Source organism: Hevea brasiliensis, chromosome 10 (assembly GCF_030052815.1).
Source record: "Hevea brasiliensis isolate MT/VB/25A 57/8 chromosome 10, ASM3005281v1, whole genome shotgun sequence".
Lineage (NCBI taxonomy): Eukaryota > Viridiplantae > Streptophyta > Magnoliopsida > Malpighiales > Euphorbiaceae > Hevea > Hevea brasiliensis.
This window is the reverse complement of record NC_079502.1, coordinates 12097731-12123282: the sequence shown is the minus strand read 5'-3', so window position 1 is coordinate 12123282 and position 25552 is coordinate 12097731. Positions and strand designations below refer to the sequence as shown.

Below are 25552 nucleotides of genomic sequence, written 5' to 3'. Positions count from 1 at the left end.
CTGAACGTGTAAGTAACTCCAAATTAACTTCTCATGCGAATATTGGGTGAATTATTTGTTTTATGTGTTGGATGTGTATTTCATGGTAGGATTGCACTAGCCTTAGATAATTATAGAAATTGCATCTATAATCAATATCTAAACTCTCTGAGTCGAACGCTCATTTCTGTTTAAATATTTTTTTCAGGTTGCAGGAGGAGTAAGTTTATTTCTTCGAGTCTAACCTGCATTTTTCCTCTGCAGGTTGTACTTCTTAGTTTAATAGTTTCTTGTATCTACTTATGTATTGATGTGATATACTGGATGTGTGAGTAGCTCCAAATTAACTTCTTATGCAAATACTGGGTGAATTATTTATTTTATGTGTTGGATGTATATTTCATGGTAGGATTGCACTATCCTTAGATAGTTATAGAAATTGCATCTATAATCAATATCTAAACTCTCTGAGTCGAACGCTCATTTCTGTTTAAATATTTTTTTTTAGATTGCAGGAGGAGCGAATTTATTTCTTCTAGTCTAACCTGCATTTTTCCTTCATAGGTTGTGCTTCTTAGTTTAATAGTTTCTTGTATCTACTTATTATTTATTTACTTATTTATTTGTTTAATAACTAAAACTCTGCTGTGATATTAGACTATGTTTTTATGATATTAATTAATGAAAAATTATTATGATATTAAATAGTTATTCATGATGGCATCAGGGTTGAGCTGAGCTCCCCTAAGTTTAGTTTCTGATGGTTATTGGGTTCGATTGGCTCAAATAAAAATATAATATTTTATTTTATTTACATATTGGACCTTAATTTTGGCCCTAGTTATGAGTTTAGGAATAGTGAGGCTTACTATATGTCTCGGGAGCTTTATACAGGCTCAGGTCCTAATGTCGATTCGATTCGTTGAATTGGATCGTGATATGGGCAAAGAAGAAATGAAATGGAAGAAAATAGCAAAGAACAAAAGAAGAGGCGAAAAGTAAAGGAGGTAATCGGTAACATTGAGTAGAGAAGAAATAAGGATAAGAGAATATATATATATATATATATATGAATTGGACGGCTGAGATTAGTTTGATAGGATGGATGGTTCAAATTAAAAGTTAAGTAAAACTTAGGGAGAAAAAAAAAAAACAAAAACAAAAAATGTGGCTACTAGGTCTCAAAACCAAAACTTCTTAATGCTCATAAATGCTCCTTGGGTATGAGATAGGAATGTGTCAAAGTAGTCTTTAAATTAGATTTTATTCGATTCAATTTCACGAAATTTTTTTTTTTAAATTGAATCAAATTGAATAAATCAAAATTCTCAAGAATCAAAATTGAATCAAACTAATTGATCATATAAACTAAATCAAATTACTAAACTAAATCAATTCGATTAATTATTTCAATTAAAATCAAACAGTGCTATTCTTTAAATGTAATTGGCAAAAAGAGGGAAGCGATGGGAGAGCAGTGGCAATACGAAGAAGAAAAACGAGATAGTAAAAATTAGAGGAGTTAAAACATTTAATGTGAAAGAGATATTTTATTTTATTCATTCAATGCTAAATGGAGTGTGTTATTAGTTAAATAGGAAACATTCAGTATTAAGTAAAAATGATTTTACAACTACTAAAATTAAATTTGAAAGTTTTAAAATATAAATTAATATTTAATAACAAAATTGCTAGATATTTTACACTAAAAGTGAAATTAATTCCATTGATATTTATCACAAAAATATAAATTAGGTTTGGATAAGGGTGGCATGGGCTGAGTCAATGGTTTTGGACCTAAATCATAGAGCTGTGCATGATTTTTAAAGGGTCCTAAACTGAATTGATAAGAATTATATCAACATTTTTAATAATTTAATTTGATTTTAATTTTTTACTAAAAATTAAATTACAATCATATCAAAATTGAATTAGTTTCGTATCGAATGAAAACCGAAAACTCATTTAATATATACATTTTAATCTATTTTATACTTTTATGGAATATATTCAACCTAATATTATTATCTTTCATTTCTTTGCTTTTTCTTTTATATATATATATATATATATATATATATATATATATATATATATATATATATATGCTGATTAAGAAAAAGTTAAAAAATATATTATATTATATACATGTACTACTATGTCACATACAAGAACAACTAAACTTTAATTATAAATATTATATAATATAATTAATTATAAATTATATATAAATTTTGATTATATAATTTAAAAATTATTAAAATATATTATATATTATGAATTAATAATTAATTTTAAAAATTAAATATTAATTTGAATATGACTTTTATATAAAAAAAATTATATAAAATTATTTTAAGAATCAAAGCGGAAATAGAAGAATTGAATGGAATTGAAATATTAAATAATTGAACTAAAATTCTATTGAAATTTTGGTTCAATTCTGAAACCAGAAATTGAACCAACTATAGGAGATAGGATATGGCCCCCTCTTGAGGAATCGGGATTGGACTAAAACTAGTGGTTCAAACAACCGGTTTGGCTTGGTTAAGACCCATTTCATTTCGAATAAATTCTGTGGCAGCTTTAAAGAACGCCAAATAGACAAAATTAAGGTCGGACCAAAATTGAAAGTCATAAATCAAAATAAAAACCGTCCTTAAATCAGACCAAAAACGATTAAATACGAGTACAAGCTAGAATCAGTCCAATCTGCTTCCAGTTCAACCGCTCTCTAAGCATTGAATTGCCGGTTCCGACCCCGGAACCGATGGCCAAGCTTGAGTTTGGATCTTCACTGTTAATATTGATCCAACGGGTCATATGAGAGAGTAAAATTAAAAAAGCGCGCATACGCTAGAGGCAGGCAATCAGAGCCTCAAATTCGCCATCGGAACCTACAAACATCACAGATTCTTGTACTGTTCCCTCACCACACCAAATCATTTTCCCTGCTCTTCTTCTCTTCCCAACACACCCCCCCCCCCCCCCCCCTCTTTTCTCTCTCTCTCTCTCTCTCTCTCTCTCTCTCTCTTCCTCTTCAGTTTCTGATTATGGATTAGACTTTTTCCTCTTTTTTTTATCTTTTTATTTTGTTAATTTTTCTTGGTAACCTTGAAACTTCCAACTTACCTAAACTCAATTGCAAAATTTCTCGAACCTTCCACTCGCCGGCTAGGATCCCGAGACCGGCGTGATCTGCGGCCCTGATTCAGTCAAAATTCAACCGATTCATGTGGAAGCGGGAGCACCTGATCATCCCTCTGCTGTAAGTTCATCCACTCAAGCTCTGAAATTAAAAAGTTTGGTTCTTTTTGGTGCTTCTACAGATGTAGATGGTTAGTTCCTTTAATCATTTAATTATTATTTTTTACTATTTCAAAAAAATTTTTAGTTCTTTGTGGCCTGATTGGTGTGTGGCTGTTGATTGATTTGAATTCGCTCTCTACTGAGTGTGGAAATTGGAGCTCTCAGTTAGTGTATGGTGTTTGGTTGCTGAGAAAAATTGTAAGAAATGGACAGAAATTGAATTTTTGAGCCTAACATTATCTTTGGTCTTACCACAGTTGAACTGCTCGATTTTTATTTTTTTTTTTTCTTAAGAAGGTTGTTCGAAGAAATCATGGGCAAAAAGTAATTTGATTTCAATTCTCCTGCTTCTTTTATTCAATTTTATTTGAACCATACACTGTCTGCGCAGATTCTTTTCTCATCATTCTTAGTATTTGGGAAAATTTAGTGCAATTTTTTTTTGTAGAGGTTCTTGAAAAAATTCCTGAATTTTTCTTGTCCTTGAAAAGGAAATACTCCCTCCATCCCACAAGTAGACTTGCTTCTATATTAATTAAACAATAAATTTAGTTTAATGTTTTACTAATATACCCAAATTCTGATCCATATTGCTACGTTAAAAATTAAAGAAGTGAAAAATAATTTGAATATGGAAAATGTTCTCATAGGAAATATTTTTAAAAAAAATATTTTTTATGAAAATATTTTCAGTTATTCGGTTATAATGATAAATTATTTAGTATGTATTTATACATATATGTATATATGTATAAGAGTTTTCACATTTCAATAAAATTATCAAAATTTAAAAAATTGAAAATAACTCTCTTTTTAAAAAAATAAAGTTATTTTTCCTTAAAAATGGTTTAGTTTTACTTTTGATTTGAAAAATATTTTATATTGACTCATTTTCTTGGGTGCAAACACTAAAAAATACGAAAAATATTTTTTAAGAAATTATTTTTCGTAAAACAAATTAAGCCTTATATTACTAAATTATTCTTGAACATAATGAAAAAGATAAGTAAGCTTATATTTATGGGATGGAGAGAGTACTAAAATTAGACATTATTTTAAATATAGGAAACTGGGTTTATTGTGTTGGAAAGAGAAATTTGCTTGTTATAAGCTTAATAATATTTCATAAATGTAAAATTTTTTGAAGTTTTATTTGTAATATTTCAACAAAAAAAATAGTATGCATAAGAAAATTCTGAATTTGCATTATTCTGTTAGGATTGTTCATAATGTGTTTTTGTTTGGTTTATTAAGTGCAAAGTTGGTGTACATAAGCATTGTTTATGTGTTAGATGTAATGTTATTTTGTTAGGATAAACTGCATCGTAACTTTGGACCTAATTTCAGGCTGTCACTAAAATTCAGTTTGTTCGAATTTCATCATTGAACTTCTATTTTATACACAATTTGGTCATGATAAACATTTTTTTGGTTTACTTAATAAAAAACTATACCTAAAGCTTGAAGAGAGTGTGCATCTGGCAGACTGATGCATGGTAATTTAATGAATATGAACTTGTTTATAGAATCTCAAAATTAGACAATATGACTCTGACATGCAAATTTAAACCTTTTTTTTATCAAGTCTTAAAATATCTCTATTATGATCCTCGGTCTCTGAATTTCTGTTGACTGGCAAATTTGATTTCATTTGTTTTTGGTACGTGAATTGACTTCTTTGATACTTTCACAGGTATCAACAACCAGCAGCATGTAGCATTTATTCAAGTTTGTGGTGAATTGCAGCAACGGCACTTTGATTTGATCTCTTCCTGTTTCTGCTATGACTTCCAAAGTTCTCATGGTTTCTTCAAGGGAAGGTACAGATGAATTTGCTTCTGATGAATTGCAGAAGCGGCAGAGCCCAGATAATGGAAGTCACACAACACAAGAGATTGATGATAATGGAATTCATACATCACAAAATGAAGAAGTCACACCGGTTACCTCTGACAAAACTATGCAGGATGCTAATGCTGGGGTCCATATATCGCAGTTAGATAAAGAAGGAAGTATCTCCTCTATAATACCAGGTAAAGTCTCACAGACCCCTGGCCCTCGCTCCAGTGCCTTGCAATCTGGTCAGGAAGGTAGAATTCCTATTGTTCGTGAAAAAGTGTCAGAAGATGGATATCATTGGCGAAAATATGGCCAAAAACTTGTTAAAGGAAATGAGTTCATTCGGAGCTATTACAAATGTACACATCCAAGCTGTCAGGTGAAAAAGCAATTGGAGCATTCACAGGATGGCCAGATTGCTGATATTATTTACTTTGGTCAGCATGATCATCCTAAACCTGAACATAATCTTCCACAAGCAGTGGGGTTCGTGCTGCCTGTTGTTAAAGAAACAGCCGATGAACCTTCATCAACTGGCACAGAAGGTAAGGGAAAAAAATAATTGATCTCTATTTTTGGCTCTTAATTAATAAATGATATATTTTAATCATTGTAACTAACTAAATGATAAAATGCAGAAGATCGTGCACCTCATCTACTCAAGTCAACAAGTACCTCCAAGATTTCAGTTGGTACAAGAAGTGAGAATGCAAAAGGTGCACTATCAGAATCAAATAAGATAAAAGATGAGGTTGATAATGATGAAGAACCACGCTCAAAACGACAGTACGTTAAAAAGTAGTTCTATTTATTTATTACTTTACTGGTTATTTGTGAGGTAACCTTTGTTTTTGTCTACCAATAAATTAACAGGAAGAAAGGCAACCACAACGTTGAGCTTATGGTTGTAGATAAGCCAACTAGTGAACCACGTCATGTTATTCAAACTTTAAGTGAGATTGATATTGTGAATGATGGGTACCGTTGGCGCAAATATGGGCAGAAATTGGTTAAAGGCAATCCAAACCCAAGGTAATTATTAATTATATAAGTTTAATGATCACATGCAGGGTCATTCAGACATTCACTTGGCAGATAAATTACATGAGAAGTCCTAATATTTTATAGTATTTTTTTGATTAATTCCTGATGCTTTATTTATACATTTATTTCTATTATGTTGTGATACTTCTTAAACATAAATGGCAAGAATGTTCGTTAGCTCGTTCATTTTGATGCCACTAGGTAGTACTTTTTCCACAGCAGTCTCCTACCCGGCAAAAATAATGTTTCTTGATTGAAAAACGATGTAAAGTATTAGGAATTTAAATATTGTTAATTTTGCACTGCATTACAACTCATCTCACTCCAAAGAAGTGATCCTTACATTGGTAATACATTCAGGAGTTGCATCTATGCAGAGAGAGCAATACCTCTTTTTATGTCATGTAATGCTTGAGGATGCGCTTACTTTAGCTCTGCCTGCTTACTTTAGTTCTGCCCTTGCATCATGTAGGAGCTACTACAGGTGCTCAAGTCCTGGTTGCCCCGTTAAGAAACATGTAGAGAGGGCATCTCATGACCCAAAAGTGGTTATAACCAGTTACGAGGGACAACATGATCACGATGTACCTCCTTCAAGGACAGTAACTCATAATGCAACTGGTGTAAGCGCTTCTAACATGAACAGTGGTGAGTCGGGCACTAAATCAGGAGCGAGTGATGGGGTTCCTAACAATAGTTTGGATCCAAGCGGAAATTCAAAGGAGCAACTGAATAGCAAGTCAGATTCAGGTGATGATGGTAAATCAAGCAAGCCGTGGAATGGCAAGTCCAGTGCTAAAGAGGGAAGTGGTGCTGCTGTCATGGACACAGTTGACAATACCAGTTCGATGTCTGAATGTCGATCAATTGAACAACATGATGGTGAGTCCAGAACTGAGTCAAAAGTGAATTGTGCTGCTTATAGTGCTCATGCTATTACTCCAGTTCCAGAAACTAATCCAAATGAGCAACGCATACCGAATGCAGAGCCTGTCCAAAGCTAATTGAAACATATTGATTTTTGAGAGATAGGTAAGTACATACAGCTGTGTAAATTATTACAATAGATCAAATAATCCTTACAGATGTATAGCGTATCAGTGAAATCTAATATGTAACCAACTTCAATTTTTAACTGCATCCTTTCCTTCAGTATCTTATTTTTTTTGTTCTTGTAGAGTTGAGTCCGGTTCAGGCAATCTAATTGAGAAGATGATTCCAAACTCTCTAGTTTGACAGCCTATTGCAACTGCTAATCCTTTTACAGAATCTTTGCACCTTTTGCACCTTCTACAATTAATATGAAAATTTTAAAAATAAAAAAAAAAAATTGAAATAAAAATAACCTGTAATTTTATTTTATTGGTTCCTTGAAGTGCCATCCATGTAAACATCAATGGTAAAATAATCTCATAATACTTTTTTACAGTTTTCTCTGAATTTTTTTTATAATTTTAAATATATTTTATATTATATTTAAATAATAAATTATATTACTGATCATTTTACTTTCTATATATATTAAGGGATTAGAGAAAGGGAATCAAACCTAAGTCGGTTGATTGATATTCCTTTAGTCATGAACCAAGCCAGACGGGTGATGTTAAGTCTCAATTATACTTGATTTGTTGAAAGTGATCCTCTTCCCATGATTTTTAAGGTAAAGCCCATGCAAAGACAAATTAATCCCAACGTTGATTGACAGAATGTTAAGAGGAACAAACTTCCCAATCTCAAATTGATTGTGCAAGTACTCAAGTCAATGGTTGGTTAATTCTCAGAACAATAAAAACAGAAAATATTCCTGCATTTCATTAGGAAATTCCAACGGCCAGAGGATAACACTTTGGAATCCAAAACCTAATTCTCGAAGAACCTGCATATATTCTGATCATGCAAAAGCACCAAATTTGGTTCTTCCAAGGACAGGCAAAAACCATAAAAAAAAAAAAAAAAAAAAGGGTTCGAGGCATTGAAATGGTGGTTTCAAAAGAAAATGGCCAACTTTCCACATTTAAAAGAGAAGTGCACAGTTGAGGCCATCATCTTCCTCAAACCCTCAAAGCAAAAGGTGAAAAAACAATCGAAATACTAGAGGTTCTACCTCAGCTGGCCGCCCACGTTCCAAAAAGAGAGCGGATTGGTATGCAATTTTCATTTCCATGCACAAGATGCCACCAAATCTCTGTTCATCCAACCAAGATACAGAGCCCCATCTCTCTCTTCAAGTCTATATTTATCACAATAGTTCTCTAGCAGAGTTTTGATGGTGGCATTTACCAAGGAGCTTAAAGGGTAAGGAGTAAACCCTGCCATTCTGAACCGTGACCTCCACTTCCCAAGAAGCTCATGTCGCTCCACCCTTTCAGTTCCCTCACATGCTATTATGTTAACAACATCCCTTGCCAGGCAGTGCTGCTCGACATTGATCCGCTCCTTGTGATCTCTCGGAAGAGTTACATCAATCGATTCAAACATAGCCATGTAATAGTTTAGTGTCTCGAGGAACCGAGGGAAGAATGCAGCGGTATTTGTGTTAGATTCCTGCTCAACAAGGGTCACAACCTTTGGAGACAGGCTTTTAACCAGCCTCAGAAGCCGGTCCCGATGATTCTGAGTGCTGACACTTTCATCAGGCATGTGGTGAAGCACAAATGCAAAATTCACAGCCAGGGCCTCCCCAGGACGAACATCAAGGTTCTCTACCTGAACCTCGCAACCAGACATGGCAGCAGCATGAAATTCAAATGGCACTTTAACTATCTCAGCAAGCCTAGATAGCCTCTTTCCCACAATACTCAGACCTCCTCCACGGGCATATGCTGATGTGGAATCATCAATACCTGTAATACGGATGTGGGGTGGCCCACCAGGTCTAGCAGCAAAGGCCTGGATTAAAGTGATCCACTGACTCCCCTGACCAATTTGGAAATCAATTATGTGAACTCTGTTCTCATCCTTCATGGCTTCTGCGATGGCACCATTTGCAGACATGTATCCGAACTTGAAATAGGGACACACCTCATAAAGAATGTGCATATAAGAAAGAAGCTCAGCGCTGGCTGGTTCTTTGCATCTCAAAGCTTTGTAGATGGAACTTCCTGAGGAGGCTAGCCGAGCAACAAGCCCCTCCAACATGTATGCACCCAATCTTTGAATTGGTTCACCAGAAACAGACACCATTTGTCTCAGTTCATCCATTAACCATTGAGCCTTTAACAGATCATTATCTGATACTGCTTGTGCACAGACAACAAGGACATGCTTTAGGTCCCTTCTAGAAATTGCATCCATTATTTGTCTCAAGCTATCCATTTCTGGTGACTCCAAGCTTGTCCCATTCCGCAAGGTGCTTTCAATGCTGTCAATAATATCAGAATCAGGACCAAACATTGCATTTTCTAATTCTCTCAATTTATTCTGGAAGTCATGGACATCATCAGTTATGCAGGAACCACTTATTGGAGAGCCACATTTATTGTCAGGAGAATGGTGGGTATCAGGTGGGTATGACTGAGATTCCTGCTGTGACACAGGACTTCCATTGGGAGAGAAACTAATGGTTGACGGAGAGTTGTAAATGTTATAACTGTGATTTGCTGAAGATGACTCCAGGGTGCAGTATTGTTCACGGGAATTCAGAATGGATAAACGGGTTCCATGGCTGCTCCCACTGTAGCATAGCTGGTGGTCCAAAGTTTGGAACTGAGGCATGCAGTAGGCCTCAACTTCCTGCATTGGCTGATAGTACAATCTACTAGACATGCCTTTACTTCCGAGTTGTTGTGATGCTTGCATTGAACACTCAATCAGTTTGGACTGCCTTTGGAACTTAACTGATAACTGAACCACAAAAATGCGGCATCTAATCAGGGACTCTTGGATTTTCTCTGAAAAAATCAGCTAAACGAGCCTTGTAACTTTATTACACTGCAACAAGCTGCTCCAAGATCATTTATCTATATTTCCATATGAGACAAATCTGGCAGAATGCCATAAACCAACATAATCTGCAACAACAGGACTCGTAATGGTAAGAGAGAAATTTAAAAATAAAAAGAGGAAGACATTTGGGCAATTAAGTTGAGCATTTCTTTTGTTATAGATTAGAAAAAAAATATCCTTGCCCAAACAACAGTATATCACTGAAAATAGGAATCATGTATTAAACTATTAGCTCACATTCTCTTAATCATTTAGCAGTAATCAGCTTCCTTAATGAACAGCAAAAAAAAAAAATTCTAGTTCAGGGATCAGACCGCTAAGCTAATGCTCCTTTATTAGGCTAAGAGTTGCATCAGCTCCCTCCAAAAAAGCACTGATACTAGCTAAACTATGAGAGGGAGTGAATAATAAAAGACAAACATATATAATGGATTAGGCAATAGTTCATCTGAAACCTAGAAATAGAGAATTTTCATTTTTTTTCCCTTCACAAGGAAAATGCATGAATAGCACATTTTAGACTCAAAGAATTTGTTCCTTAAATACTTTCTACTTCTCCCAACCTACGCATTCATCTGTTGATTTAATATGCCAGTGCCACAAATAAACATACAGAAAAGAGGGATTGAGCATATAACAGTTCATTAACAAACTAATATAATGAAAATAAGAATATTATAGCCTAGCTCATTTTCATCCAAATAGGATGGTTCAAAAACTCATATCAGTTTATACAGGAAGCTCCAAGAACAAACTCACAAACATAAAAACTGATTCATTTTCTTTATTTCCTCTCCAATTCCTTTTCAATACACCATGCAGCTCCTTTTTCCCCTGCAATCTTACTACTAAAATGATAAATTCCATCTATATAATCTGTCACATTCTTTTAAATCCCACAAAAGAAAAATAAACTGTCATGCCAGCCAAGACAAGAAACCTCAGAAGCAACCATAAAAACCCAAAACTCCAATTCCGGCCTAGTCACAAAACAGCAACCCCCTCCTCCCACCCCTCTCTCTAAGATCAAGTTCCTATGCATATAAAAAATATGAATATAACTGGGGAAGGTAAGTATTACCAGATAAAGCAAAGATAAATTTTCAGTTCATCAAAACACCAATTCATCCAAAGGGAACAATTACTCTTCACGAACAATAAAATCCATGGTTCTTTTCATGAAATAAAGGGAATTGTACCAAAAAAATAAATAAATAGACTTTGCAGAAATTTTCATTTCTTTAATTATTCACCAATTATTACCCACACAGTTAAAAACAAGCAACAGACCCTTCCAATCCCAAAATGAGAGCACATTTCAGGGCGAAACAAAACCGAACCTCTAAAATTCAAAGATAAACAGCAATGATTACTGACACAGAGTCCCAAAAAGAAGAAAGAAACAAAAACAGAAACAAAACATTGAAAAACAGGATAAAAAAAAAATCCTACCATTAACAGATCCACCACCGACCCATTTCTCGCATTACTGTATAATCCATAGAAACTGAATTTCACAAGCAAAACTTTCTCAGAAAAATAATAAACACTTCAATTCTATCCAAAACAGAGAATTTAAAGTCCAGAAAACAATTTTCTTTTTTTTTTGCCTTTTTTAGATAATGAATTCACTTTCAACGTGTTGGCATGCCCACCTTGTCTTGAGGAATCCTCAATTTTGTGGTATATCACTGTCCCAAGAGGCTCTGATATAGAGAAGGAGAGAGAGAGAGCAGAGTCTGTGAGAAGAAGAAGAAGAGAGAGTAATAATATTATTTTAAAGAAATAAAAAAAAATATATAGAAATAGTATTTTTATGGTAAAACTACATTTCCACCTCTTATTATGTACAAAATCAAGCTGTCTAATGGAATCTCGTGCCATTGAATTGACAAAATTGCCCTTCTACTAATAGTAGTAATATTTTGCTTTTTAGAAATATTTATTTTCTTAATTTTAATTTTAGCTTTAAAACTCTCTTAATTCTTAAAGCTCATTGAACATTAGCATAGCATGCACCATTATTTTCAAAGCCTTGTCCAAAAATAAATAAATAAATTATTATTTTCAAAGAATAATTATACCTAAAATAAAGACAAAATGAAGATATAATGATGAATATATGGGTAAATTCTATGATATTTTTCATTTATTTGGAATTTTATTGGGTTGAATTTTTAGGGCAAGTTTGATATCCATTATGATTTTATTTTTTTATTTTTCAATTATCAAAAAAAATTATAAATAAAATATTTTTATTTTAAAATATTTTTACAATATAAAAAAAATATTTTTCTTGATTTTATTAATCTATTATAAAAAATAAAAATTTAAAATTAGCCAATAAAATTAAAAACAAAAAATAAAATTGATACCAAACAAAATGGAATTATTAATTAATAGAATGATGTAATTTTCAAACAAAGTCTCTCTTATTTATAAAACAAAGAGGTTGCAAAATGGAAAGTGAGAATTTAATTTTTAAAAAAATTGTAAAATATTACTTATTTTATTAAATAAATAAATAGATAAAATTAAAATTTTTCGCTTTATGAATTTAAGTATTTAATAAATTTAAAAATTCCATAAATTAATTTTAAATAATGTAAGTATTTTGCTTATAAATAAATTACTTTATTCTAAAAAAAACATAAAAATTAAGTGCACTCAATAATAAAATTTTTAAATATTTATAAATTTAAATTAACTTATAAATTATAGGTGTTTATAAGTTAATTTTGATAAATTAAGTTAAATATTCTCTTAATTTTATTAAAAAAATTAACGAAAAATCACTAATAAAATTACGTAATATTATGAATTTATAAGTAATAAAAAAAATAATAACCCAAAAGAATTATATTTTTAGACAATTCATAAAAAAAAAATTAATGAGAAAATATTTTGAGAAGAAAACTAGGATTGTCTGTATTGTGGTTGCCGTCAGCTTGGCAGCGATGGTCAAGTTGATGGAGGTCAATATGGTAAATTGATGTCAAATTTTAAAATAGAAAAAGAAAGAAGGGACCCACAGAGAGAGATGAGGAGCTTACGTTAAAGGAAAGAGATGACGTGGAAAGTAATGTCCTCCACGTCAGCTAACAGTAGCAGATGCCTTTACTCTTTTGTCATTTTTCATCTTAAAATATCATTATCTTTTTTATTATTATTTTTTATTTCCCTTTTATTGCCTCCGGGCTGTGGAACTCCAATTTAATACCAATTATTTTTTTATTTTATTTTCATAATATAATTTAATATTTATTTTTTATATTTTAAAAATATACTAAAATTTTATTTTTTTATGATTATTAAAATTAAGTTAAATTTTATTTTTTAAATGATTTTCTTTTAAATATTTAAAATAATATCGTATATTCTTAGTAGTAATATATATAATTTTATATTTATTAAACACTAAGAAAATATATATCATTTAATTTTAAATTTTAAAATAAATTAATAAATTAATTAGTTTATTATTTTTTTATAATTTTTTAAATTATATTAAATTAAGTCTTTTAATATGCTACTGGACAATTTTTGAATAAGCCAATTGGTTATTTTCTAAAGTTCAGCTTTAATATATATATATATATATATATATATATATATATATATATATATATATATATATATAAGATTAAAATTTTATTTCTTAGATATTTTTTTATGAAAATAATAATATAATATTTTATATTTTTAACAGCTTATACAATTTTATATTTGATAAATGATATAAAGATATATATTATTTGATTTTTAAAATATGTTCATTTAAGTCCTTAAAAAATTAAAAATTAAAAAATTAATTATTTTATTTTATTAATTTTTGAGTTAAATAGAAATTTTTAAATCAAATTAAATTAAATAGAAAGTAAAATTAATTAAATTAATCTTCCTAATAATTATTGTGATTTAAGCCAAAGAGCTTTTCAGATATAAATGAAAAGATAATGCCAAATAATAATTAAATATTGACAAGTTATCCAATCTTTAAGGTGAAGTTAAGTTGAGGCTATCGTTGCATTGGCTAATAACTACACCACGCCGGCTATCATATCTTATCACATGTATGCATAATCCAAGTCATGCATTTAAATACCATTGAGCGTAGTGGCTCAGTGATAAGTTTTGAGAGTTGAAAGTGTTCGATCTTGATTTAACTTTTCATATTGATGTTAATGACTTAATATTATCTCTGTTTAAATTAAATGCGAGTAGTTTACTTTTGTGACTCTTTGGAGACTCACTATAACTCGGTGATAAGACTCTCCTGTGAATGGTTAATTAAGAGCTAAAATTAGGGGTGTGCAAACCAAACTAAATCGATAAAATCAAAATTTGAAAATAAAAAATTTTAAAAACCAAACCAAATGATTAATAAGAGAAAACTGGATTGAATCGAACCGATAAATATTGATTCGGTTCGGTTTTAAACCGATCAAATCGAAATTTATAAAATCTCATATTTTAACATTAAATCTAAATAATAAAACATAAAAACAAAAAAAAATTAGAAATCAAAACTCAAAAATCTTAAGGTTCGGTTCAGTTTTCTTTAATTTTGATTCGGTTCAATTCGGTTCGATTCAATTTTCTTTGATTTCCTATATATTAATAATTTCGGTTTGGTTTGATTTTTTTTATTTTTTATGAAAATAATCAAACCGAATTGATTAACTAAAATTATTAAAATTATAAACCAAACTGAATCAATTGAATTTTAAAACCAAATCGATTGAATCGAATTAAATCGATTCGATTCGATTTTTCAGTTTAAACCGAAAACTACTCTTCCCCAGCTAAAATGAAACTATTTAACCGTTAACTATAGTCTAGGGGGCAATGATTGTCACATTTGAAGAACTCTTTCTTTTTTTTTTTCATGGTAAAAAAAGTCATATATTTAAATAAAATAAAATAAAATAAAATTTATAGACTATTAAAGATTTATAGTATAACTTACGAATCACATACTCCATCCCAAGAAAACCTCAACAGTAATCAACTCGATTCAAACTCGAGATTGAATAAGTAAAAGTTAAATTTTTAATTAATGAAGTATTTTTTTTTTTACCCAATTATGAATTTTCTTTCTATCCAAAATAGCTTTTTACTTTTTTAAAGTACACTAACTTGATAGCTATAATCCCAATTAAAAAAATCCTAAATTATTTCATTTTATTTTTTAATCCTTTATTTATATTGATTTTTTTAATTAAATAACATATTAAATTCACAGAAAATTATGTTATTTTTGAATTAAAATTTTCATGCAAAACATATTAAATTATAAAAAGAAAATCCATAAAATCTATTCCAATTAAATTTGGATGACAGAAATAGATTGTTTTTATTTATTTATTTTTTTTTAGAAATGTTTTAGTTGAATTGAACCATTATCCCATTAAAAATTAGTTGCATATATTATAAATTATTCCATTCATTCATTTTTATCAGTCATATTTTGATTTTTTTAAAATTATTTATCATATTTAAAAAATTAATAAGTATTAATTTATTTTTTAATTTTATCTTTTTATCTCTCTACCACATAAAATAAATATTTATATAATTTTTTAAAATTAATAAATTATAGTAATAAGATGAAATAACAGTAATTTAATTAATTATTAGTATATTTTATAAAAATTATATTATTTAATTATTTTCTTAATTATTATAAAAATTTAAATATGACTTGTAAATTATTAAAAAAAAATTAATATGAGTAGTATGATTAAATATGAATTGCTGGATAATCATTAATTGATAATTAAGATTAGGGATTATTAATTAATAAAATAGTTTTAGAAAGTACTAAATAAAATAAAATAAAATAACAAAGTTCATACCAATAATTACCTTAAAAATAAAGTTAAGATAAGACAGAACAACATGAAAAGAATCATTATTACATGTTCATAGAAAACTGATCTTCGATCGGTTTGCATCATGCTAATTACAATTAACGTGGTTTTGCAGCTTTTGGCTTGCATGCAGCCATCTACATAATAAAAATAAAAATAATAATAATAATAATAATAATAATAATAATAATAATAATAATCAATTTTATTTATTTTAAAATTTTTATAATCACTGTATGTAGAATCCATTTTAACAGTAAAAATAAATATATTTTTAATTACATTGTTATAATTGAAATATAATTCTTTTACAGTTGTGAGTATTTTTTCATTAATATTTACATATTAATAATAAATTTTCTTCTCATAAGATTTTAAAAATAACATAAACTTTGTTAAAAATCAAATCAATATTCTTTTAAAATTTATTATAAACATACTAATTTTGGCTCTTTCTATGATATTAACTGTTTTACTAATTTTTAACTATTTTGATAATTATTTATTATTTTATTAATTATTAAATATTAGCTATTTAATTATTTTTATAGTGATTTAAAGTTAAATATCTTATTTTTTAAGGTAGTATTAATATTTTAGTTAGAATCAAAATAATATTTTTTTTATACTATTTAGTAATATAGTAATTATATAAATATTTAGAGGTTAAGACCTCTCATAATTTTTACAGGTTGAAGAAGCGTTTTGAATAAGATTAATAAAATTTTATTATTATTTTTATATTTAATAATTAATTTAATAATTATTTTTATCAAATATTTTAACTTTGTTCAACATTATTACTTTAATTTTTAAATACTAAATAGGTACTATATCACTTAATAATATATTTTTTTTATAAAGCTAGCTTAAAAGTTATTGTTAAATTCTTTAGCACGCCATTTAAAATAATTTTTATGTAAAAATTTAATTCAATTTTATTGAAAGAATTCAATTTAAATTATTTTGTAACAAAATTTATATATTTTGAAATAAAATTTAAAATATTAGTAGAATTCATTTGAATTTATTATTTATAATATTTAGTTTATTATTTATAAAAAAAAAGTAATATTTACTGAAATATGAGTGTTTTGAATTTTTAATATAAGACTTTATTAAATAAATTAATTTTTTTATTAACAATAAAACTTGCCTGCCGTATCGTACAAAACAAATAATTGTTTTATTTTTCTGATGAAAAAAAACAAAAAGACAAGGCTGAGGCTGAGGTAAACTTCGTCTACGTTGGGGTCCATGTTAAAAAATTGTGCGCATGGCAAACGCAATGAGACTATCAAATATTTAATATTTTACGAAGTTCAATGGAAAATACCATAATGAGACCTTTGACTTTGGCATGCAAAAACGGGGAAACATCGCTGTCGTTTTGCCGACCCATATGTATGAGCTTTTAGGAGATCAAGTCCACTGATTTTAGCATATGATGTTCCAAAATGGGTCCACATAACCCATCCTTTGTTTTCCATTTTGGGTTTCATGTGGGTCCCATTCTTACACCTGTTTGTCTCTCTTTGGACCTCATTTTTTGGAATCCATTTTGCTCCAATTTTTGGGCCCTGCCTTCCTCCACTCATCATCGGCGTGACCATCGCAATTAATGTTTCTTTAAAGTTTTGTTTCCTATTTTTAATATATATATATTAATTAAATTAAAATTATTTGTCTCCACAGCCCTTTCCATTTGGAGAAGGCAAAAGATGGAATCTATTAAATCAGATTAATGGCATGTTTTGTATTGCAATTAGATGAAAAAAATATTTTTAATATTGGATTTGGAAGATTAAATATTTCAAATAAAAATTTATTATTTATATAAATAATTAAATATAAACATATATTTTTATAATAATATTTGTAATTTTATATTTTAATTAAATAAAATTAAATATTTTATATAATTTTAAATTTTAAAATATAAATTATTAATAAAAATATATAAAATTAAATGAATTCGAGTATTACTCGATAATAATAATTAGATTTTAGATGGGTGTGGATAATTTAAGATAAATTTTAATTAGATTTAGAATAAATTTAAATATTAAAAATAATAATTAAATTTAAATTTAACTAGAGCAATTTTTTGGAATTATAGGGTAAGAAAATGAAGGTAGATTTCATTTTGATCCTTTTCACTCTCATTTTAATTCTCTCACAAATATTAGATTCTTCTGATATGAAGATGGAAAGACTTCCAATTTTTTATTTTTTTTTCCCCTAAATGATATGGGATGGTAGCATTGTCCCTATCAGTGAGATGAGATTCTTTTTTGGCCCAAGCATGGTAAAATATGCAAGTGATTGCCACATGAAAAGCACAATTGAGACAAAAGTTAAGAGTCTTTGGTATTAAATTTTAAAAGTTAAAAAAGTATCTTTAAAAAAATATTATTTTAAATGTTAAATAAATTAAAATTTTAAGTGGGTAGGCTTTATTTAGTAATAATTTTTACTATTCTATAATATAGTATCCATACTAATATTTTGAGTATGATAAAAAAGATAATATCACTATTTTTATATTTAATAATTATTTTTATTAATCACTTATATTTTAAATTACTATATAAATAGTTTATTACTAACCATTAGTAAAATAATTGATAATTGCTAGAATAGCTAATACTGCCGGATAGAGCTTAATTGTTTGATTAGTGGAGTTGACAGATTGAGGAAAGTCTTGCTCTACATGTCTAGCGTTTAGCAAATTGAGGAAGTGCTTTGAGTGTAGTAAAAAAAATGATGCTATTATTTTTATATTTAATAGCTATTCTAACAGTTAATATTTCTACTTTGATTCACTGTATAAACAGTTGACTATTAATTTTTAATAAGCAATGACTAATAACTAATAAAATAATTAACAATTATTAGAACAACTAACAACTGTTATAATAGTTAATATTACCAAACAAACCTTAAGTGTTGATAAATAGAGCTGACAATTTAAGAAAAGCCTCACTTTGTATGTCTAGTGTTTGAAGAGATGAATTTTTTATCAAAACAAAACCCAAATCAATACACCTCAAAAGAAGAAGTAATTTAAAAAATTATTTTAATATTTTTATAATAAAATTATGTAAAACTTAATTTAAATTAATTTTTAATTAATATATTTTAAAAATCCTAGTAATAGTAGAAAGAGACAAGTAAAAATGTTCTCAACCATGAAATAAAAAAGTAAAAAGGCAAAGTAATCCCAAAGGGACAAAGAGGGAAGGCTTTTGTGGGCAAGTTGTGATCAATAAAATCTAAGTAATGTGGAGGATTTTTATAAGTAATAGTCATTTTCACAATCTCAATCCTCAATAAAAAGACTTGAAATTAATCTAATGTAGACATATCTTTTATTGGAACTCATATCAAGTCATTGTCGGGAAAATGTTTTCATTATAACTTTGATTATTAAACTCAATAAGCACTCTTCATGTTTATTTTAAATAATAACAACAAATTAAAGTGAGAATTGAATTTACTCAACTTGCTTATATAAAAAAATACAAACAAGACTTGTCCTTCACAAATGATTCGCAATGACTATCGCATGAAATGCCTTACACTTGTTATATGAAAAAGTGGGTATGTATTGATTCCTTATAATAATAATAATAATAATTTTGACAATAGGCTGTATGATAGGAGATAGTCAGTTCCCTTTCTTATTATAAAGCTGAATTATCATAAAATAAATAACTAAAAATACTCGAATTTGAGATTTCTTCACGCTCTATACCTTAAAAGTAAAGAAAAATCAATTGGGTTACCCTGATTGGTTGAATTGTGTTAATTTTGAAAAAAATTAAAGAATATCTTTCTTTCTTTGATCCTCATTTATGAGTTCATATTCGATTGGTGTTATTTTGTAGTTAAGTTTTTATTTTATGAATTGATCCCCAAGTTTCATTGACATGGATTGATATCCATTCGATTGGTATTTTTGAAGAATTTGTAATTGAACTTCTCATCATAAAAGTTAATTATGTTAGAATAGATAGCTAGAAGATTCGAATTTAAGACCACCCTACGTTCTACACTTTAATTGATTGGATTGTGTTGTTTTTGAAGAAATTAAAGAATATCTCTCATTATCTTTGTTTATGAACGGTGAACCCATATTCGATTGGTATTGCTTTGTGGTTGAACTTTATGTTATGAATTTATTCCCCAAGCTTTATTGATATTGGATACCCATTCGCGATGCTGGCCTTTCTTCATCATGTGCTCTCTCTCGTATGTGGAAATGGAATCACTTACTTTGATTAATAATATTAATATATGAATTTAATTAAAATTAATTTATTCAAAATTATTCAAAAATATTTTAAATTATGTGTTAATTTGAAGGATAGCATATTAAGAATATATGTTTTAGCAAAATACTAGATTGTTTGTAAAATTTAAGAGAATAGACTCTTGAAAAACATCAAATCGATTTTCCCTCTTCTATTCCAGCACTGCTATCTGCTTTCGTATGCAAGCAACATTTTAGGCATACAGGAAAGTGTAAGAAAACAAGCAATTCTAGAACCCTTTTGTCTAGCAAATTGATAAGGATGACAAAAGTGTCCAAATTCTATCCTGTACAGACTGAATTTAAATATATATTAATCTTGTCTTAACTTTACTTTAATTAGTGTGATGTGAGGATAAGAAGATATTCTCAATTCAAATTCCTGTAATTTTTCTGTAAGGTAATAAGTTATTAATTTTTATTAAAAAATAATTTATTTTTATATATTTATATATTTAAATAGTAAGATTTTAAGAAAAATATATAAATAATAAAATTAGACTTCATTTATTGAGACACAAATTAAAATAATAAAATAAATTTAATTTGATATGATTTTTTTATTTGATTTGAAATCTCATAAAGTATGCACGTCATAAATCAATTTTATATGCCGTTGAAAAATATAGTTTAAAAAATTATTTTATTATTTTAATATTTTTATGATTAAAAATTATTAAATTTAATTTTTAATTATTTTTTAATACTCTTTAATTAATATATTTAAATAAATAATTTTCTCAATAACAATTTCAATAACAATATCAAACAGGTCTATAAACAGTCTCCAAGTGAAAGGCTTAAGCAATCAGGGGGAAGATAAACCTGAGAAAAAAGATGTAAGCTGTCCTACAACAGTTGTTGAGATACAATTAGGCTAGAGTAAACTCCAATTTAGGCCCAAACTATTATCGGCCCAATTTCCCTAATTCCAATTACGCCCTTCAATAGCTGCTTTCAGTTCAGAGTCCAGAGGCCCATCTGTAGAGTTTCCGAAAGCTGCCTTCTGTTTGAAGCTGAGGATGGACGTCTTTGCTCGCCTAAAGTTTTAATGATCAAGTGTTTGTTTCCTGCAAAAAATTCAGAGAGACAACAGAGAAACCAGTGCACAACAATGGATGCTTATACGTGGCACAAAGTTGCTGCTCTTTCGGGTACTGTTTATTTTTCCGTTGATCATATTTGCTGGTTTTTATTTATTGAATTTGACATGTTTTTTGTAATTCTATTTGGGATTGACCATAAACAGGAGTTGCAGCTCTTGGGTTGGGCACATATGGTGCCCATGTCTTCAAGCCCCAGAATCCCGCTTACAAGGAGGTCTCTCTCTCTCTCTCTCTCTCTCTCTCTCTCGGGTAGCCTTTTTATTGTGATAATTACATTCACCTTCTATATGGATTCTTTCTGCCCTGAAATTTGTTTGGTTTCCAAGAAAAGAACTAATAAATGTGTTTGTTTTCTTACTGATTGTATTTGTTGCAAATGTAATTTTATTGTGAAGGTATGGCATACAGCATCTCTATACCATCTGGTTCATACTGCAGCTCTTCTTGCTGCCCCTATCACCAAAAATCCCAATGTTGTAAGTTTCCCACTTACCATTTCTCGCTCGTTTTATTTTTGGTTCTTTTGGTTCATCCCTGAAGATGTTTATTATTAGCGATCTTTATTATCACTCTGCCTAAAAGCATGTGTCTTTAAACTTTGTTCTTTTCTTTTGTCTCAGTTTGGGGGCCTCTTAACAACTGGGATTCTTGCATTCTCTGGGACGTAAGTGATCATTTTCTGCTCTTTGATGGGTTTTATTGCAGTTTGTGTAAACATTTAAATTGATATAGTCAAGCTTTCATTCTTTCAAGGCTACAAACTGTCCTGAGAAGTGAACTGTGAAGTGCTGTCAATTGGCATTTCTATGCTTTTGATATGTTGGTAGTGGAATGCTATTGAATTTTATCAAATTTGTATTTGCAACATGACATGTGGAATTGCAAATGAATTCCATGAAATTTTATGGGATCTTTTGAACTTGTGAGCAATCTTGAATTCCTGAATTGATCCTTAGCCTTTTCTTTAAAAGTAATCTTATAATTTTGAGTTTCCGGAATTAAGATGAGGATCTCAGAATGAGATTTGGTTTTTATGTGTACTTGATCATATTTGGGGCGCCTATGCCAGAATAGGTCAGCCTAGTTGCAAATATTTGTAGAGTAGTAACTCACTTTCAAACAAGGACTTGCCTTGGGACAATAAAGAATTGTTTTGGAGATTGTAAAAGTTGTGACTATAGCATTTCTCATGTTTGACAGGTAATGAGATAGCAATGACTAATCTAGGTATTAAAGTTAGGAAGCGAGATACTAAAATTGAATATCAATCATGATCCTGAGATGTTGCTCCGGAATATGGTGAAACTATCGCCTAATTCCATTTTCTTTACTTAGCTGTGGTTCAAGGTGTGCCATTCATGCACAGGCATTGCCTAATTGCCTTGCATGTGCAGTTCATTAATCTCCCATAAAGCATTACTCAAATAATTATAGCACATGGTCTCTCTCTGGATTGAAAATGCCAAACTTGGGTAGGGTTAGACCTTCAAGTATGTTTATGTCAAACTGATGTGAAGTATCAAGTCTTATTAGTTTAGCTATTGCAATGGTTTAGCTATAGCAATGGCATGAGAACCATACACGTTTCTCAGAATTGTATATGATATTTGTTCTTTAAACATGTGTTGGGATAATACTGTCTGATATACTATAGATGACTTCTTTGCTTCAGTCAGAGAGTCACTGGAACTGTTTTTCAATTTGTTATCTTTTATACAATGTACTGGGATAATAGTATATTTATACTTGATTTATGGAGCCATTGCTTTCCACTTGCGGTACTTGGAAAAGGCTGTGAAGTGTGAACTAAGCATCTCGTTATACTAGATTTAAATGTAGGCAGCAATGTATTCAGCCTAGCTGTGTTACACAGCAAGTGGCTTCTTTTTTGGCCAGCTAGAAATTTTTTCCTTCTAGGATTTGGCTTTGAAAGACCTTATTTTAGCTCAAACATCACAAATTTTTTTGCAGCATGGATTTTCTAACTTTTCTTAGATGTAGTGGGTTTGGTGAGAATAAACTGATTACAAAATAGGTATCAATTACTGTTCTTTCTACAACAAACATGCATTGATTGGAGGACTTTCTTTGTCATCTAAAATTCTTTTCTTATTATCATTATTATTCTGCTTTGTTAAAGCCATTTTTACATTTGCAATTTACATAACTACAGGTAAAGAATCAAAAACTTTGTATGGAATTGTGTAGGTGTTATGCTGTGGCTTTACTTGAGGACAGAAAGTACGCTACCTTGGCTCCATTTGGTGGCTTTGCCTTTATTGCTGCTTGGGCAAGCTTGCTTTTCTGAAGCATATGTTTCATTTGTGCATCACTTGTCCCATCCATCTCTGTCAAGTGAGATTTATAATTCAATTGCTGTAAAATTCATGCTATGTACATTAATCTCAGAACTTGTGCTGCATATATGTTACTATTATGATGGATTCACCATGCTTTGAAGAAAATGAAGAGCCAACTCATTTGATTTATTGACCCTAGAACTATTAATCTAGTAATAATAAGGGAGAGCTTTTATCTGAATTGTGGGAAAGATTGGATTGGTTAAAATTTTTCTAGTTTCATTTAAGTCTTCATCTTACTAATGAGATTTAGTTCGGTAGTAGTGAAGTTGTCTACCGAGCTGTGAGGTTTGTAAATTTGCAATTTGTTAATGCTATTACTTTTTCTGGAAATGCATTCATGATTGCTGATCAGATGCCATGGATACAGTCATGTTGTCTGTGTTTATAATTTTTACTCATTCACTATACAATAAAAGCTGTATAAATGTATGCATTTTAGGCTTTCTTTAGAAGTCTAGACTCTAGAGCATAGGAACTGCTATTTGTTGAAAACAAGTCTTTTCACAATCAAGTGATGTTATTATGTGAAATTCTGAAGCTGTTTCTTAGGAGAAAATTCAATTCTGCTACAGTACTAGAAATCCATAACTAAAACAACAACAATAATTAAGCTTTAATTCTAAACTAGTAGGGATCGATTACAAGGTTTTTTTTTTTTAATTTTTTTTTAAAGCTCTGTTTGAGACCAATTCCGCGATAATAATCCACAATAATAAATCTAAAACTCCAGCCGTTAGAAAATGCTCAACCTTGATGTTTATTCTTCTCTTTGCCTGCAGGTCATAACTCTTGCCACTACGAGTTGGCAAGAGTTATGACCTGCAGGCAAAATTTCCAAACATCAAAGTCATTATTCAAAGAAATTGAGTAACAAAAATAATAATAAAAAAAAAGGAACAACTGTTTGAGATTAAGCATCATGTAATATTCATTCTCATTGGACGATTGTAATCTCGTCACACGGTTGAATATTACAGTAGTGCCCACATGGGATTTGTTTTCCTTGTCTATAGTTTTCACTTTTTGTTGCGTGATTAGAGGCAAGTTTGCTACTGTTATCACACGGACTTGCCTGACTTTAATTTTTTTTTTTTAATTTATTTTGCATTGCATAAGCAAGTTGATAATTGTTTATATACTGCAAGTTTGGTTTACAAGGGGGTGAGGGGGAAGAGATTCAAAGTAATAATAATAATACTGGGATGAAGCATTTTCTAGTAGAGCTTACTGGGATCAAGTTCAGTAATAATGGCAGCTCCTTTGAAGTAGCAAGATCCACCTTTGTGCTTGAATTTCTGGAAGTAGTTGTTGAAAGCAAAAGAAGCATGGTCTCTTACTGTGTTTGGTAAATAGCAAGTCTGGTTCTCCTGAATCATACTGCAATCTGCACCACCTCCCTCACATGCCCAATCTAAGGCTGCCTGCAACTCTCCATCTGGGGTCTCCTCATCTGCTATGCACCATTGCTCCAACTCCCCATCTTTTATATATTATAGCAGAGCAGATGGTGATGTTATCGGATAAACTTCCAAACCAGGAAAAAAAAAATGAAATTGCCCTATATCATATCAATGTACCTCAGATGCTTACCTGAGCTTGGAGAAGTCATTAACATGATTAGAAGAACAAGCATTAGCTTTAGCCAAAAGATTGCCATCTTGCGCAGAGAGGGAGGTCGCAATGGCATAGTTTATAAGAGAGAGAGAGAGAGAGAGAGAGAGAGAGGTCGCAATGGCACAGTAACCTATCTAAAACAGCAGTGGTACATCCACACTACAA

General features: G+C 29.8%; 3 protein-coding genes across 6 annotated transcripts; 2 read left to right on the top strand and 1 right to left on the bottom strand.

Annotated features, from left to right (window-relative positions):
* Window positions 1-2918: 2918 nt before the first annotated feature.
* Window positions 2919-7331, top strand: LOC110661399 (WRKY transcription factor 1). 2 transcript variants are annotated; one of them, XM_021820011.2, is made up of 5 exons: window positions 2919-3247; window positions 4982-5672; window positions 5766-5913; window positions 6001-6159; window positions 6644-7331. In XM_021820011.2, exons 2-5 carry the CDS (start codon window positions 5072-5074, stop codon window positions 7173-7175), a joined length of 1440 nt encoding a protein of 479 aa, XP_021675703.2. In that variant the 5' UTR covers window positions 2919-3247; window positions 4982-5071; the 3' UTR covers window positions 7176-7331. The 2 variants fall into 2 exon arrangements, with proteins under 2 accessions (XP_021675703.2, XP_021675704.2); XM_021820012.2 differs by having other exon boundaries at window positions 2970-3247; window positions 5769-5913.
* Window positions 7332-7957: 626 nt separating this feature from the next.
* LOC110661397 (scarecrow-like transcription factor PAT1) lies at window positions 7958-11928 on the bottom strand. Of its 3 annotated transcripts, XM_021820008.2 has the most exons (3): window positions 11772-11926; window positions 11569-11623; window positions 7958-10181 (listed from the first exon to the last, which is right to left on the bottom strand). In XM_021820008.2, exon 3 carries the CDS (start codon window positions 9967-9969, stop codon window positions 8326-8328), a length of 1644 nt encoding a protein of 547 aa, XP_021675700.2. In that variant the 5' UTR covers window positions 9970-10181; window positions 11569-11623; window positions 11772-11926; the 3' UTR covers window positions 7958-8325. The 3 variants fall into 3 exon arrangements, with proteins under 3 accessions (XP_021675700.2, XP_021675701.2, XP_021675702.2); XM_021820009.2 differs by lacking the exon at window positions 11569-11623 and having other exon boundaries at window positions 11772-11928; XM_021820010.2 differs by lacking the exons at window positions 11569-11623; window positions 11772-11926 and adding an exon at window positions 11198-11541.
* Window positions 11929-21127: 9199 nt separating this feature from the next.
* LOC110661395 (uncharacterized) lies at window positions 21128-23951 on the top strand. Its single transcript, XM_021820006.2, has 5 exons — window positions 21128-21458; window positions 21554-21624; window positions 21806-21886; window positions 22031-22074; window positions 23619-23951. Exons 1-5 carry the CDS (start codon window positions 21356-21358, stop codon window positions 23716-23718), a joined length of 399 nt encoding a protein of 132 aa, XP_021675698.1. The 5' UTR covers window positions 21128-21355; the 3' UTR covers window positions 23719-23951.
* The last annotated feature ends 1601 nt before the right edge of the window (window positions 23952-25552 follow it).

Coding starts and splice junctions, on each gene's coding strand:
- LOC110661397 (XM_021820009.2), bottom strand. CDS start 9,969: ATGCAAGCATCACAACAACTCGGAAGTAAAGGCATGTCTAGTAGATTG.
- LOC110661395 (XM_021820006.2), top strand. CDS start 21,356: ATGATCAAGTGTTTGTTTCCTGCAAAAAATTCAGAGAGACAACAGAGA. Junction 21,625..21,805: donor AGAATCCCGCTTACAAGGAG/GTCTCTCTCTCT, acceptor TTTATTGTGAAG/GTATGGCATACAGCATCTCT. Junction 22,075..23,618: donor ATTCTTGCATTCTCTGGGAC/GTAAGTGATCAT, acceptor GGAATTGTGTAG/GTGTTATGCTGTGGCTTTAC.
- LOC110661399 (XM_021820011.2), top strand. CDS start 5,072: ATGACTTCCAAAGTTCTCATGGTTTCTTCAAGGGAAGGTACAGATGAA. Junction 5,673..5,765: donor TTCATCAACTGGCACAGAAG/GTAAGGGAAAAA, acceptor GATAAAATGCAG/AAGATCGTGCACCTCATCTA. Junction 5,914..6,000: donor GAACCACGCTCAAAACGACA/GTACGTTAAAAA, acceptor ATAAATTAACAG/GAAGAAAGGCAACCACAACG.